This window comes from Ammospiza caudacuta, chromosome 7 (assembly GCF_027887145.1).
Source record: "Ammospiza caudacuta isolate bAmmCau1 chromosome 7, bAmmCau1.pri, whole genome shotgun sequence".
NCBI lineage: Eukaryota > Metazoa > Chordata > Aves > Passeriformes > Passerellidae > Ammospiza > Ammospiza caudacuta.
In genome coordinates this window covers 38,958,476-38,975,341 of record NC_080599.1, presented here as the reverse complement: position 1 = coordinate 38,975,341, position 16,866 = coordinate 38,958,476, and the positions used below count along the sequence as shown (strand labels likewise).

General features: G+C 41.7%; 1 protein-coding gene across 1 annotated transcript in view; it reads left to right on the top strand.

Annotated features, from left to right (window-relative positions):
• EIF2B3 (eukaryotic translation initiation factor 2B subunit gamma) overlaps nucleotides 1–16,866 on the top strand; it is a 95,509-nt gene that overhangs the window by 65,120 nt on the left and 13,523 nt on the right. The window contains exons 6-9 of the mRNA XM_058808712.1: nucleotides 144–274; nucleotides 936–1,129; nucleotides 5,061–5,138; nucleotides 5,853–6,001. Of these exons, the coding sequence (XP_058664695.1) occupies nucleotides 144–274; nucleotides 936–1,129; nucleotides 5,061–5,138; nucleotides 5,853–6,001 (552 nt within the window). The remainder of the gene's footprint in view (nucleotides 1–143; nucleotides 275–935; nucleotides 1,130–5,060; nucleotides 5,139–5,852; nucleotides 6,002–16,866) is intronic.

The following is a 16,866-nucleotide window of genomic DNA, read 5'->3' as shown; positions in this document are numbered from 1 at the left end:
GCAGGTGACTAGTGGACATTGTCTTAATGTCTTGCTATTTTGGTTCATCCTCATGAAGTGTGCAAAATGTCTGATGATGTTATGCAAAGAAAATGAAGACATAATTTTTAGCATTCACAGACCTCATGTGTCTCTTTCCCCAGGACAATCACATCTCTCCGGAGTGAACTGATTCCACATCTGGTTAGGAAACAGTTTTCTTCTCCTGCATCATTGCAGCAAGGACTAGACAACAAAGAAGAGGACCAAAAGAAAAAAGAGCAAGCATCCCTAGGTCAGTACAATATCAAGGATTTGGGTTTATGGAAGTTTTAAAGCCCATATGCTACAGCTAAGCTATGGAGTACAGTACAGAGCTAGCCTGAAACACTATTTTAGATACTCAGCTTTTTTTCCTCAGAACCTTTTTTTCCCTAGCAAATATTCTAGTGGATTTCTTTTTCAAATAGTATTGTGTACTATATGCATTTTTTGTCCTCCCTTATTTTGGTGTAAACCATTAGCAAATCAGCTAGGAGCTCTAGTTTGTTTGGGGTTTTTTTTCTGGAAAAAAGTTAGATGCATTGTTGAAAATGTAATTTTAGGAGGGAGTTCCTAAAATTGGGTAGGACAACAGACTAAGCCTTAACCACCCTGTACTGGGAACTCGACAGGATCTCAGATTCTGGATTTTATTTCTAGTATTTCTGCTGTCTCCTTGTGTGACCTTAGGCAAAACATTGCATCTGTCCTGATTCCTTAATTCACACCTGCAGAATAAAAATAAGCACTTACTCACTACATGTGATAAAATCTGTTAATGATTGCTGAGTATCTAGCCATGGAGATGAGGTGAGGTGAATATTTCCCTTCACCAACAGTATTTTAATAGTATTCCTCTTCAGAAGGTATTTCATTAAATCCTGTCTAACTTCATGCATGTGTGTGTTCTCCAGACATTTATAGTTTCATAAAGGAAGATAATAGCTTGCTGAAACCTGCTCCAGATAACTCTTGTTGGAATGATCAGAGAGGAGATATGAACGAAACTCTCCACGAAGGGAAGGTGCGCTGCTACGTCCATATCATGAAGGAGGGGCTGTGCTACCGAGTGAACACTCTTGGGCTCTACATTGAAGCCAACAGACAGGTGAGGAAAATACAGAGGTTCCACCTGGGAATCCAGCAGTACAGGACATTTCACCCTGCAGGAGTGACTGCCTGTGACACAGCTGAGGAGAATGTGAGAATTGAACCAGAGCCACGTTATCCAGGCACACATCACCCTGCTGCTGGCTGGATAGGACGTGAGGCCAGGAAACAGTTCTGTCACTGATTTACTCTAGATTTGATTTAGCTGAGAAAACCCTCACCGTGCACACTCTTGTGGGTTTTTGGGAGCGGCAAGACCTGCAGCCAAAGAGCCACAAAGTGTGGAAAATAAGAATGGAAGTAACTTTGATAGCTCATTTAATCAATGTCCTCCATGCCCTAAAAGCAAGGTCAGTTCTGACTGGACTCTTCCTAGCAGATGTTTGTTTGTGATAATAGCAAAGATTATTAACAATTTGAAAAGCGATGTAATCTACCCTTTCATTTCATTTGCCTAATGATTTCCATTATAAAAGGACTCTTTTATGAACAGGTTTTCCTACTGTGGGACTCCAGGTACACACAGAGGTGAACTCTTGATCTGAGGCAGCATCTGTTGCAGCTTTCACTTTCACACTACTGAGAATTCATAAAAGAAAAAAATAACAGATGAGAATTAGGGAAATCCTGTACTACCTAACAAGCTGGTGATTAAAAGCTCTTAATATCTTTGTGGGGCAGGGTTGTGGGGGTTTTTTTACTACACTGGCTGATGCAATATACAAGTTCTCTGTACTTTGCTCTGCTAGTGATGAACTTCATTGCTGTCATGAATGGACAGTTTCCTCTAGTTTTGAAAGACCAGTAAGGAAAGACTCAATATTTCTGGAAGTGGGGCTGGGAAGATGAAAAAGTTGTTTTGGGAATTCTGGAAGTGGTCACTGCCTTGCACTTGCTCTCAGACTGAGTTGCTTTCTTTTTTGACAACATTAATGGATTAATTCATGCAAATCAAAATTGTGGAATGGCAGCATGAGTTTACACACTGGAGCTCTTTCTCCTTGATGTTTGTAGAGGAACACATAACTAAAGTGATTTGCTTTGTTGTTAGGGAGATGAGGAAGAAAGGCAGCACTGCTGTCAGAGAAAACTTCCCCCAAAATAGCAGGAGCAAGTGTGTCCAAAGGGTTAAGGGAGAATACCACTAGCTAAGGGAAGTGTGCGTGTACATTTGGCAGCAGCCACTTCAGTAAAAAGTTATTGAGTTAAGCCAGTCAGACTCCATGTGGGATTTTTTGTGTTGGTTTTTTGTTTTTGGTTGGGTTTTTTTTTAACCTAAATATTCTACATTTTGGTTAGTTCAGGAAATATATTTGCTCCTGGGTGGTACAAAGAATTAGTGTTTTGAAGTCACATTGGGGCCTTCAACGTTGGAAAGGATTTTCTTTGAATTTTGAACTTTTTCAGGATGGTAAAATTTCTAAGGAAACTATGTGGAGGTAAAACATAAAATGGAGCTTAATGAGGAGTTGTGAGAAAGCAGTTCCTTTTTTCAGTGCCACTGCATTTTGTTTCTCTTGCTAATCCTCATAAAAGATGCACATTTAATTTGATTGGGGGGGTGGGGGGGGTTGCAGGGTTACCTGTTTTGTTGGTCTCTAAGGAAGATTTTGGGTGTTTAGTTTGCTCTTGTCTTGGCCTTCACAGACCAGATTCTGGTCCCCTTGCTGCAAAGTCGGGACCTATAACTCTGAGATCCCAAAGGACAGACTCACATAGCAGTAGCAGTCCAGTCCAGTAGCTGTGGGAAGGAATGGCATCCTAACCCATTGCCCTTCTGGTGAGGAAACACTGCTCACATCATTTCACTTCCAGCTGGGTTTCTGGATGCCTGCAGCCTGTGTGTGGGCAGGTGGGTTCAGGAGGGAGTTATCTTCAATAGCAGGAAATAGTTTCTTTGTAAGATGAATTAAATCCAAACACATCTTAAACCTTCCCTTGACCCAGGCACTCCCTCTGACTCCTGCCCCCAGTCTAACCTTTCTTTTCAGAGCAAAATGCTTGAGCTTGTAGCTTTTGTGGGTTACCCCTCAGGCTGCACTACCACTGACTGATTCTAATAAGGCCTTTGCTCTGGCCAGTAAAATCCTTTATTTATTTCACCCCAGCACCTTTCCACTGGGGAGGTCAAGAGCCTTTCTTCATTTTTTTCCCTTCCTGCAGATCAACACTGGACAGTAGGAATCTCTCCAACCTATGCTGTAGGTGTGCTTTAGTGTGTGTTCCTGTCCTGGATCTTTGTGTCAGGTGACATGTTGGGACATCTCTTCACCCAGCCAACATCATCCAGGTGGATTTGCCTAGTTTGTGGTGTTCTGGTAACCTGGTGGTTTTCTGGAGTGCCTGCACCTTGGACTGAAGGCTCTAATCTACTCTTGCATTTAAAAAATAAACAAAATCCAAGTCTAGTGGGAAGGGCCAACTTCAAGATATAAAGAGCTACAGATGTGAAAATGTCTACTGGGGCAACAAGCAAATTGAAATGATAGCTCAGAAATCTGAGCTCATCTGATGCCATCTTCTTCAGATCTGTGAGATTTGCTTTTTGAGGTTCATTCCTTAGCCACCAGCTCTTGTTATCCCAGCTTTCTAAGGAAATAATTTTACACAATTGTACTGTGTAGCAGTTCCTTAATAGCAGCTTTGGAAATTGCTGGCAACATTCAGCCAAATTTAACAGAGCAATAGACATCTCAGAGATAAGCTTTTCTAAGAGTTTTGTAAAAATAGGTGCTTGGGTAGAGAAAAGGAAGACTTAATGAGCGCTGCTTCCTCCCTTGAGACAAACTCAGTTTCACCATCACTGTGCTGAGACTCCAGATGACCTCCCAGATGGACAGTGAGTGCCCACATCGTGGATGGCCAAGCAGCATGTGCAGAACTCCACACCAGCTCCAGCACAGGCTGCCTCTCAGTCAGCCAGACAATTTGCTGTGACACAGACCTCTTAGCCCTCATACATCGCTGTCTTCCTGTCCTACCAAGAGACATCATACATAGCATCACCCCTGCCAGTAACTGTGTAACATTGTGTCTGTGCATTGCTGCAATGCTCCCACCTCCCCTGACATCCCCATCCCTGCTGTCATCATTTCTTCTGTGCTGTGTGACCTTGACTTCAGCCAGGAGATGCAGAATGCCTCAGGCTGCTCTTTCACCCACAAAAGAAGGAATGATGGAGTGATATCCCATCTCCTACAATGCTAGTTCCCCTTCCTTTCGGGAGCCAGTTCAGAATTGCTCTCCATGGATTTGTTCTTGGCTACCTCATGGGCTGTGTCTCTCTTTATTACCTACTGCTGCTCTGTCTGCTTATCTAACACCTGCCTTCTCCCTGTCAAGAGCCTTTTCTTGTGCAGCTTTCCATCATCTGGAATAGCCACTTGATCATCTTTAGTTTCTTTCTACTTAAATATCCAAAATACAATTTTGTTGCCCATGCCTCAGAGTGCTATCTTATGGAGTGGGCTGGACACAGTCATCTTTTTATGCCAGTTTACTGGTTTATATTTGTTATTACTTGCTTCCCTCCCTGGCTTTACTGGACAGTGTAAAACAAGCTGAGCTGCATTAGGAATGGCAGATGCTGGATATTGTGGTGATGTACAGGATGTCACTGTGCTCACCTGGAGCCAGCCTGCTTGCTGCTGCTGAGCCACTGCTTCTCCACAGGTGGGAAGCTGAGCTGAAAGGAGACATGTAGTGCACTGTGGTAGTAGTGTACCTGTGTCCTTTACAGAAGTGAGAGATGATAAATCACACATAACTGGTGGACATTTGAAGTGCAGTGACCTACCTTTCCCCATAATTTAAAATGTTTGTGGCAAATACCCTTGTGCAATGGAAACCAAAGCCATCTTTGAGCTGTTTATGTAACTTGTGGGTACGGCACTATCATGTTAATTTGTGATGTGGGTTTTTTCATGTAGGTTCCCAAATTATTGCTTAATCTGGGACTGGAAGAGTCACTGGTTCATGGGTCTGCACAGATCACTGACAGAGGCATGGTAAGTGTTGCCTTTTCCCATCTCTGTTCTTTCAGTAGTCTGCAGCCATTTGTTTCACGAACTGCTTGCTAAAATTCAGTCCCATTGCTGGAAGTGAAGCCAGGTTCTGAAGTGTGGAATGGTGGAACATAGGTGATGCAGCCCAGAGTCTTCTGTAGGCTCACCCATGGGTTCCTGCCCTTCAGTCTCTCTCTTTTAAAATGTTTGGTAAAAGTCTGTCTTACTTCCAAGTCATACACTGCAGCCTCTTGTTCCCTCATGGCAGTTCCTGGTAGTTGAGCAGTTTGCCTCCCTGAGGACACCAAACCCAGAAAGGATCAGTATTTCAGCTTTGCTTCTTGCTAATGTGTTTTGGTTGAATGCCAGCTTCAAGCCTCCCTTTAACAGGTCTCACAGGGCAAACCTGAGTGAAACCAGTGAGTACCAGCAGGAACGTGCCTACCGTGCTTACCTTTCTGCATGAAGCCTACAATGCCAGATCCACTGGATTTTTTTAGGAGTTTTACCAGGCTAACAGACCTTGGGAAGACTGTCTGTCTGCCTATGGGATGGGCCCTAAATTTTCAGATCTTTCCTCTGCCAAGGATCCCTCAGGGTAGAGCAGGGTAAATTTTATTGATGAGTGCTTAAGACATGCTTTGGGAGAGATGTTTGGAGAACACATATCAGAGAGCTCCATGTACTTTTGCTAGTTTCTGTTCTTTTCTTCCCTAGATTGGGTCAGACAGTATCATTGGGTCATCCACACAAATTGGAGAGAAGACATCCATCAAACACTCCATCATCGGCAGCATGTGTACCATAAAAGACAGAGTTAAGATAACAAACTGTATCATCATGAATTCTGTTACAATTGAGGAAGGGTAAGTTACCTTTTGTACCTTACTTCCCTAAATTTGCAGTCTCTTTTTCTAGATAGATCCTGAGTGAGTAATTTTTGTCCTGTAAAGAATCCTCAGCCAGAAGAGATGATACCAGGGGGTGTGTTTCCAAAGACCAAGTCATAAATAAGTCTCTATAAGCAGTCCAGAAGTGCACAAGTGAAATGAACTAAAAGAGTCTTGGAACATAAATGTCTTATTTTTACAGTAGACCCTGTCATCTTCAGAATGTGTAAGTAAGTTAAGTGGATATATGAGTCTGTATGAGCTTGTGTGTCATTCTTCCAAGTGTTATTTTAGTGGCTGGATCAGTGAGTATCCCTAAAATATTTTGAGGCACAAAGCATATTTTAAAGTGGTATGCTTGCCAGCTAGAAATATTCTTCTCACATTTGAACATTACAGCTTCACCTAAAATGTCATTTTCTTTGGCCCTTCTTTTGTCATCCTGCAGCCTTTACTTTACCGTTGCCTATGCTGAGTAATAGAATAAATTAATAAACTTTTCAAAGAGAAAATCTGCCAACTAGTAGCGGTTTCTCATGCACTAAAGACACTGACTAAATAGTTAGCCTTGAGCTGTACATTTCTAAATGTGGGAAAAGTGGCCTGTCTGTAATTGTTGATGTCTGCATGCCCCCATCTTTCCATACATGCTGGCTTCCTGTGGATGTCAGTGGAAAGGAAACTGCTGATTGAGTCTGTGCAGACCTGTATAAATTCTCTGCTCCTTCATGGCTTGAGGTTTGCTTATGGCCTCAGGAAAAAGGCCAAACTCTTAAAAAATGCCAAGTTGGCTCTGAAAGTTGCATATCTGAAAAACATAAAACCCCAAAGGATGTGGGGTCTATAGAGGATACTACTGTTACATAACTAAATTACAGGTAAGTATGGTACCTTACCACAAAGTGTTTGTCTTTAATAGAAATCCACAGTAATTTCAAGCACATCATAAATAAGAATTCCATTGAGTATAGAAAATAGCTGGTTTCCAGTTCAATCACAGATGGATCCAGTATGGCTGTATCACAAGCACTACTGTCATAAAAAGTAAAGGAACCTCTCTCATTTGATCATGAGACCTTCTGTCATTTTGATTAATGAATTGATGCCACAATCATAATGGTTTAGTTTTGCATGTGAGGTCAGCAGCTCTACCATTAAATAGCAGAGGCAGCTAAGTGTATAAATAGCACTATTTTTTATGAAGAGTCTCAAATCATCTTGTATATGTCTGCATTGGCATTTAGTAGTGCTCTAAATCCTAAATCGGTCCCAGAGCTGTTATGTTAAACATTTCACAAAATTCCACAAGCATTGTAAAGTTGGTGATATATTATTTTTAAGAGAGATAAACTGACTTTTGGGGTGACATTTTTGTGAGTTCTAGAAAACAATGTGATCCCTAGTCACTCTTGGTGAAAAAAATATAGCCACCAAAGAGTGAAAAACCTCACAGTCCCAGGGATTTTACCCCCTTTAGCTGCTCTGTGGTTACTGAACACTGATGCACTGGAGTCAGATTTGTAATTATTCCTCTCCAGAAAGAATTAAGACTATAGACCCTGGATCTTTATTGCAAAGCATACTCTAATTAATATTATGTAGATCTGCACAGATACTGAGCTGATAAATTATTTCTTATTGCATCATGATATGTCTTAAGATTAGAGGGGCATGAAGTCATGCATACACAGGTAGTGAGAAACAGAAGTACTCTAGCTGCTGAGTTTTGTTGAAAGAAGCCTTGCTTGCAGTGAAGGATTTCTATGTATTTTTCAATGTATTTTGACTCTCTTTCATTGCGTTGGTTAAATCTGATGGATTTTTGCTAAAATGCTAATCATTCTTACTCGTGTTGATGGATCCATTTGGAACAGGTGGATAAATTATATGTGGTTTTGCTCTAAACTGTCCACAGTGGATAACTCCTTATAAACACCTCTTCTCCCAAGTGTCTCTAAAACAACTCAGGCTTTATCTAATCACAACTTCAGAAAATGTCTTCATCTTTAATTGGAAAGTCAATATGTGTTGTCTGATATGGGTCAAAATGAGCATAATAAAGTGCTTTGACAGATTTAACTCATTTTTATATTGCACAGCAGATTTCCTACAAGTAAGGCAGTTTTACCAAGTAAGATGTTGTATATTAGAAATTTCTGAAATTGCATTGAGAAGTGGATAAAAACTGGGTCATTTAAAGAATATACATTTTTATACTGACATGAGCAGCTCAGCCAGACTAATGGTCTAGTATAAAAGTGCCCAAGTCAAATGTGAGTGGTAACTGAAAGCCATTCCCAGGAGTGTTCATTGCAGTAACACCAGCTTGAAGCAGTAGGCTGAGAGGACTGCAGTGAGACACTTCTGGAAAAGACAAAGGTGTATAGATAACTCAGAAGAAAGGAAGATCAGATAAATCTTTTAAAGTTGGAATAGTGGGGACAACCAAATGCAAAAATTGCTCTGCATTCTAAGTTCATTTATCAAGAGCTACATGGCACTGCTTTAGTATTTCCCTTGCCTCTTCTATGACCTCTAGCTTCTCTGGGTTGAATCTTTCTTTTTCTTCCTGTCTGAGCTGCAAAAGTGATCAGCAGCTTCAGTTCATTATGTCAATATAGGAAAAGCAAAACAAAATAAACAAACAAACAAAACTCACCAAAACCAAAATTAAAAAATGTTTATTTCTTGGTAGTTCTCCTATGTGATTGAGGGTCCTGTGCCGTAATTGCTGCAGCATCAAGATCCACAAATTATATCTCCAAACCAGAAGAAAGGTTTTGAATAACTTCACAGCTGGTATTCAACACCAGAATTTATCTGAAATGGATAAATTCTTGCTGTGGGAACACCACAAGGTGCTTAGAACAAAACCAGGTATCTCTTCTTAGGCAGTGGTTGCCTCGTTACTGGAGGAACAGAGGTCATGGCCTAGGTGATGATAACTTTCCCAACTGAATGGATCAAGTAACTGGGGTTAGTTTGGACAGTCCATTGCATACTATGATCTGTCCTCTAGCAATGGCTGGTGCATTTGATACTCTGGAGTACCAGAAGCTGAGTTTGTTTGCTTTGGTGTGTAGGGCTTCTATTACATTATATATGTCTCCTGTGAAGTGATTTGAGTAGATATGAATCCCCCCTTAGAAGAGATTACAGGGGATTAAAGAAGCTAGTAACAGGGCAAAATAATTGGTAGTCCTTTCTTAATGTGTTTCCCACTGTGCAGCTAATTCTTCCATCAATGAGACAATAAAATAGCAAAGATTACATATGTGCTGAATGATGGACATACTTGACCAAGCTGGGAGGGATGTAATTTATACAACAGCACAAGTGCTGAGAGATGCTGGCTGCCCAGGTGGCAGGCTGCAGTGGCAAAACACTTCTTTTTTTCCCTCTGGATGGCTCCCTAGAGCTCAGTGACAAACGACTACACTGAGTAACATAGTTGGAAAAAATCTACTAATCGAGTTAAAATCATAGGTTGCTTGAAAACCTTGTCTGTGTGGATGTTCCTGCAGTAGCTGTGTGTGTCCTTAGTCCCTGTAGTGGCTCAGGACTGCCCCTTCTCTTTGCTCTGTTTTCATCAGGGGTGGAGCAGCACAAGAGGGTCCCTGGATTGCTGCATCTTTGGGGCAGGAGTCTCCTCATTTAGCTCTCTTGCAAAGGGACAGTGTGTAACACCCACAGACTTGACTGAAGCTTGGTTGCCCAGGGGATTGTGCCATTTGGCAAATGAAAAGTAATGCCTGGTAGATTTAACCCCCTGATAAGCATGGCTGGCAAGCTGGTCACAGCAGATGAGGAGAAGGCTGAGGTACTCAGCCACTTTTTTTGCCTCATTCTTCACTGTCAGTCTCTCTTCCCACACCTCTCAACTCTATGGACCACAACATATATGATCAGACATTATACTGATCAGAGGGCTGAAGCACTTCTCCTGTGAAAACTGAAAGAGTCGGGGTTCATCAGAAGAGAAGACTCCAGGGACACCTCATTGTGGCCTTTCAGAACTTAAAGGGTGCTTATAAAATTGATGCTTACTTCAACTTCAGCCTGGCCTACTGCAATAGGACAAGGGCTAATGGCTTTAAACTAAAAGAATATAGACTAGATATAAAGAAGAAATTGTTTACTGTGAGGGTTTTGAGGCATTTGCACAAGTTGCCCAGAGGAGCTGGGACTGTCCCATGCCTGGAAATGTTTAAGGCCAGGCTGAATGGGGCCTGATCAACCTGGTCTAGCTAAAGATGTCCCTGCTCATTTAGGGGGGTGTGGAGTGCATAGCATTTAAGGATCCCTTCCAACCCAAATTACTCTATGGTTCTATAATGTTGTTTCATTTGGTAGACTTAGACACACTTAGCTGTTTTGAAATGAGACCTAGATATGGATGGATTCATTTAGTTTCAGGTTCCTGTTCTGGCTTTTGTTTTAGCATTCAGTGGTTGGTTTGTTGGTTTTTATCAAACACTGGCTTTATTTTTACCAGTCTTGTTGTTTTACTTAGTTTGCTACCTTCTGGCAGCAGGAACATCTAATTGCTCTGGTCATACAGGACCTTGTGCTGAAGCGCTCTGAGCATAACAAATAATATTAACAGGAAAAACATGTTGAATCCTTTATTCCATCCCTGCAGATAAATATTTCGAAATCTCTTGTTTGTTAGTAAAACCATCCCACTGTATACACTTACGGGAAGGAGCTTGGCCATTTTATGTGCACATTATATCCTTTTTCCTTGGTTGTGGAAAATTAATGTTTCCCTGGTAAAGATTCAGGAGAAGGGACTCTTTAGTAGAGAAAAAAATCTGGTCTTTGGACTACTTAGAGGTTAGTTGAGAAGGCAAGCATGAAAAGCTCAGATAAATACTGAGTCTGCTGTAAGCCATGCTTTGAAAAGGTCTTGTTGATATGGTGGTAGTCAGTACCATAAGGACTCTGTGGTAGATATAGTCTGAAATTAAGTATTTTGCTGCTTTGCTTTTTTCATGGAAATACAGGAAAGCATTCTGCTTCAAATGATGTTTTTATGGAAATCATAAATAGGCTGCTCTGATTATCAGAGAGAGCAAATGGCCCAAGATTTGCTTCTAGATTTCACCTCCACAGCAAGAAAATACCAGATCTTCACAGAGAAACCAAGGAAGCTAAACCTGTCTCACCTGTAGTTTTACCAGAAAAACTGTATCCCAAACCAGGATTAGCAATGGGAAAAGGAGAGTGTAGCCTCCAGAAAGGAGTTTGCAGCAGATATTTGCCAGTTAGCCTTGATGCGGTGGGCATTTTGTACAGGAACTGTAATAGTGGGGCTGCAGGTGTGACTGAGGTTATTGAGTTTGTGCAGGGGTAGGAATCATTGAACAAAACCTTCATATCTTTACTTGTAAAGTTTGCAACATGTTGTTGGAACCACATACAAACATTCTACCCAAAAGAACTGAACTGAACTGCTGAAGTTCCCCTTGTGGCACACAGCTAAGGTCACCTTTTGGAAAGGGAAGGGGTTAAAAAGGCAGATATGTTTTGGGTCAGGCTGCACTGTGATGCTGGCAAATTACAAAGTGTTGCAGCATCAGGAAACCTGGAATGCGAGGGAGGTGACACCGAAGGCTTCGAAGGCTTCGAGTTACAAACTGCAGGGAGGTGATGTGAGTGTTGAGGACAGAGGGAGAGTTAGAAGAGCGCCACAGGAAGATGTGGTAAACCTTGGGCTTCTGACTCCCTGGGCAGGAGGAATAGGCTGGAGTAAAAATTAGTATGAAGGACTAAAGTACCCAGATACGTGAAGAAAGAACTGTCACTGAAAATGGTTTTTCAGCCAAAACTAGCATCATCCTTCTTCAGTCATGTGAAGACAGTAAGTTATGCACTGGATTTTGTTAAAGGTGTTCTGGCTACCTGTGTGAAAGTAGATGGACAGATGTAATTCTGCTCAGTGAGGGCACTGGAGAGAGACCACATGTGACTGGTTAAGGCTACTCTAGTTTACCACATGTCTTCAATTTATTGCTACTTTGTATGAGAAAATGTACAAAGGAAGAAAACAACAAGCAGGGCGAGCTGGATTGACTACTAACTGCAGATTGATTGTGAAGTTTATTGGTTGTTTCCTCAATAGTGCCAAATCAGCACCTGACATAGAAACAGTCAGTGGTTTGAAGAAAGTTGTAATTAAAACCAGGGTGGAATTGAGTCTTTATAGGGGTTCAGTGCATGAGTAGTCTTTGTCCCCTTGGACAGTGGCAGTACAAAGGCATGATCCTATTGCCAAGGCAACATATTTTACAGTACCTAACCTCACGAAAAGGAATGAGGAGGTGAAGTTGTTTCCAGCACCATAGCTTGCAAAGCTGAAAATAAAGATCTGCTAATGCTGAAATTCCCAAGCATTTTGTATCTTGAACCATTTTTTAAGATGGCTGTTGTCTCCTGGACACTTTATCTTGCACTGCCAGTTGGGTCCCTGCCTCCCTAGAACGAAGAATGAGTTTAGAATAGATATCGCAGAAAGCAGATGAAAAGTGAGAGCTTCATTCAGAAAAAGCACATGCTCATCTTAAATATATGAATAAACTATATAATGGATATGGATAAAAATTAAATTCGTGAAGAAAACTATATGTATTGTAGTCCCTACCTGTAAAAAGGGTCTTATTTCTCTTGATTATGTAACAGTTCTGTCCTTTCTGTCGCACCTCTAGGTTTTAAACTGTGAGCAGTTTTGGTCAGGAATTACAATTTTCATTCTGCTATTTAATTCACTGCACATGCTATGTAAGATACTGAATAGAGACAACCTCTGGCCAGCAGAGTTTCCTTTCAGGAAGATAAATTGAGGAAGAAAGTGCAAAGTAGGAAACTAGTAAGTAGGAAGTAGTGGAGCTACTTGCAGAACTGGTTTTCAATTACTTTCAACTGATGATTCTACTGTATCTAATGTATTGAGGAAATTTCTCATATAATACCTGTTATCTTGTGTCTGAAACGTTATTACTAGCAGCTCCTCAAAAAAAAAATTCTTCTGGCTAGCTTCCTGGTACATCAATCTGTCTTAAATAAATCACCTGTTCTTTAATCTGAGATACAGATGTTTCCCTGATAGTGCAGGGAGCTCATCCCAGTTTTCGAAACATCTTGTAGATCAAATGTTGAACTTAAAGCACAGATGAGCCCTGAAAAGTGGCATTTTAAAATATCTGCTCTCATTCTGCTGATTTGCTTCTTCAGGGGGACAGAGTTATGTCTGACTTCAGAGCTATAAATAAGCTTCTGTCTCCTGCTAACCACATGGGTCTAATCAAAGAGTATGGAGATTTTTCAAACAGCTGATTGCTGTTGGATTTTGGTGGGAATCTGGGTATAAATGTCTCTGATGCTCTTTAAAATCTTCTCCCACCTGGGTATGGAAGACAAAGAAATTATCACATTGTGCCTCTTGAGTTCCTGAGGAGACAAGGGTTGAACAAGTTCAGCTTGGATCTAAGAAGCCAGGTTCAGTTGTAAGGGTGACATTTACAGAAACCTTTTCCATGTCAACCTAGCTCACATGATATGGAAACTGACTTAACCAGTAATGTCTTATGAAGGGCCACAGCTCTCAACTCAGAACTGTGCTTCCAGAACCCCAGAGAAGGTCTCCTTTTACTGTGCCTGTTACCTCGCTCAGTCTGTCTCAGTTGGTGGAAAAGTGAGGCAAACCTAGAGGTGATAGTGAACATATAATTTTCCTGCTTTGTTTCCTTCACATAGACACAAGTAGCTTTTCCTGGCCATCAGTGAAGTGTCTGTAAAATCGTGACCTGGCCTACACCTCCCACTCTGCAAAAGAGAATCCAGAGGGTGGTCAGTTTTCCTCTGTGTGGGGTTTCCCAGTGTAAACTCCTTTCAGCATTCTTTTGCTGAAGTGTGCCGCCCTGAGCTTACAGCTACATAAAAGGCCACCAATTTGTTTGTTCCAAGATGAGCTGGATGTAAGTGAAGTTTCAGAGGTGAGGCATGACCTTCCTGGCGACCTCCCCCCGCACCCAAAGTTTCACTTAATAAAACACATTAAGGTATGTTTGAGGCAATCCTTTAAGGTCAGTTGAACTTTCACTGGAAAATACGAGTGCTGGCAAGTATATGCAATATGTAATGCAAAATGTTTAGGGTGTGGGGAAGAAGTGTAAAGGAGCCATACCACAGTGATGAGCTTGGCTAGAAAATAGACATGAAACAAGTTCCTTAGTGAAAACACCCTCAGAGACGGGCGAAGAATTTAGAGGGGTAGAATGATTTTGTTACCCCCAAGGGGAAAAACAGGAGATCAAAGGCCAAATTCACTTACGAATGCTTGCTTTGAAATATATCTATAAATTATAGCATGTACTGCTGGCATCTATTGTAGGCTTTGGTATTTACTTGAGTGTATAGCGTGAGATTCATAGTGCCCGGAGTTCTTGTGTTTGTGTGTAAAAATGTATTGGTGTGTAAAGCATGCTGGCAAAGGCAACATTTCAGGTTCCCAAGTTCTCTATTAGTGTTTTTGCCTCTCCCCTGTTTTTCCATGGTCTTTATGCCTCACCCCTGTGATCGTGAGTCCCAGCCACCAGCTCACTAGCTAGCAGGCAATTCCTTCAGGGGTTGCTGGTAGGTTTTAGAACTCTCCCTGACTCCTTGCCACATCTTAGAATTGTTAAGGTGCCTGTGGTGGCTGTTATCTCCTTGGTCAGGGCAGAAGGGGATGTTGCTCCCAGGGGAATTCACATCTGTTACCCCTCAGTCAGCAAAGTAGCTGCTGAGGCATGTCACCCTTTGCTTTTAACTCCCGCGTCAGTCTCTCCGTTTCGTAGCTCATCTGGAGGCGCACGAGACCCGACTGCTTGGCAGGGCAGAACGGTACCAACAGGCTGTCCCAGGCTTTGTGCTCCAGGCTTGCTTTCTTGTGAGTCTACAGTTTTAAGCATTGCATTATAGACACCTCATTTGCTTTGCTGCCCAACAGAGATTATGTCGGGGTTTTGGCACAATTGGATTAAAGTACCAGGCCTGGATAACTTCCATTGGCATTTCAGGAGATTTGCTGTAAGGCAAACCTGTGACATTCATACCTTCCTAAGCTTGCACAACCAGGGCAAGAGCTGCAGTTGAGGTCTTGACCTCAGTTACTTAAGCCCCTTTCTCCCAGGAGCGTTCATCACTTTAATCACAGAGTCCTAAATAATCAGTGGGTAGCCTGTAATTAGGGGGTTGTGTCTTGGACTCCTGCTGCCTGCTCCCGGTGTGCTGAGCACTGCGTATTTTGATTTCCCGTTCCCCCAAAGGATGTTTGATCTCAGATTTACACTTCAGAAAATTAAGAAGGGTACGGCACCTCAGTCCCCTGGCAGTCTTCCTGCTTTCAGTGGTAGGTGCCTTGCTTTGCCTGAGTATCACAGTGCTGCAGCGATTGACACACTTGATTTAAGAGTTTGATTTATAGACCGATACTCGGGCTGAAAGTCAGCAGTTCCAGGGCTGCATAAATCAGCCTGTCTCTGGGATTAATACTTCCTTATTTATAATTTTGACAGGAGATGGAATTCTTTCTCAATTCTTTACATTTCTTTCAGATGTAATCGACCACCCTGTCCTTTGGTTTAAAGCTATGTGACTTTGCCACAAATAGAGGGAGGGGAAAGTAAGCCGAGTCCAGGAATTGCTGTGCTATAAAAGCTCCATATTGTGTGCTCTTGGACTTTGCTTTCTCCCAGCTTCCTTCAAGCCCACACAAGAGATGGACTTGAGGTTTTTTTGGCTTTCTTCCCCTCCCCCCTCCCTCCATACATACGCTGACCTTTTAGAAAAATAAATAAAAGATAAAGAAGGACCTGGAATGTTGCAGAATGTGTGTACATTTTGCTCTCTGTTGTTTTCTGCTGGGATTAGTTGTTTACAATGGGGGAGAGAGGGAGGGCAGAGGAAGGGAGGTCTGTGGCCTTAACTGAAATTAGTGGCATTTCAGAGTGATCTTGTTAGGTGGTCTGCAGTTTAAAGACCTAAATCCTTGTAATCCCCCCATGCCTCCTTGGCCACTACTCCTTTTGCTCTTGTTCTCTCACTTTCAAAAAAACCCACCCCAAAGTCAGGCTCTGTCTCTCAGATGCAGGCACGTAGCAGACACACAGACACACAGACCTAGGCACACACTCTCTCATATGCTCCCATTTACACGTTGTACCTGTAGAACAAATTAATGCTTTAGCTACATCTGTTCCCACTACAGGACTAGGCTTGTAAAATGCTCTCTCTAGAATGCAGATGTACACTGAATATTTTTATTTATTTTCTGAAAAACACCCAGCTGCCAGACTTTCAGTTTGTGATTACACTTAAAACAAATTCAAATTGAAATTTCAGCCGTAAATCAAATGCCCCAAATTAGTTCCTCTTGTGGGTTTGAACATGCTCTTTGGATTTTAAGGTCAGGAGATATCCGTTTTCACCGTGCTGAAAAGTTTAAAAATATACTACATTTTCAGGGGAAAAAATAAATATGGTTTGCATTATAAAGCAGTACATCAATGTGTGCATATGCGCACACACACCAGAGCTGATGAAGCTGGATGCTGTCAGAGCACCTTTGAGGGCTAATAGCACCTAATTGTTATGGAAGGCAGGAGCTGTGGTGGCAGTTTAGCCAAGGAGACTACAGCAGTGCCCTGAGATCTGATATTTACCCTGTAAGAGAATAAAAGTTTATTCCTTACTCTTCAACTTGAAAAAAATAGTAAAAATTAAATAAACACACAAAATACTTCTCTTGGCAGGCTTTATACCTTTTTTTTTTTAAAGAAAAAAGGCATTTACAAGTGGTT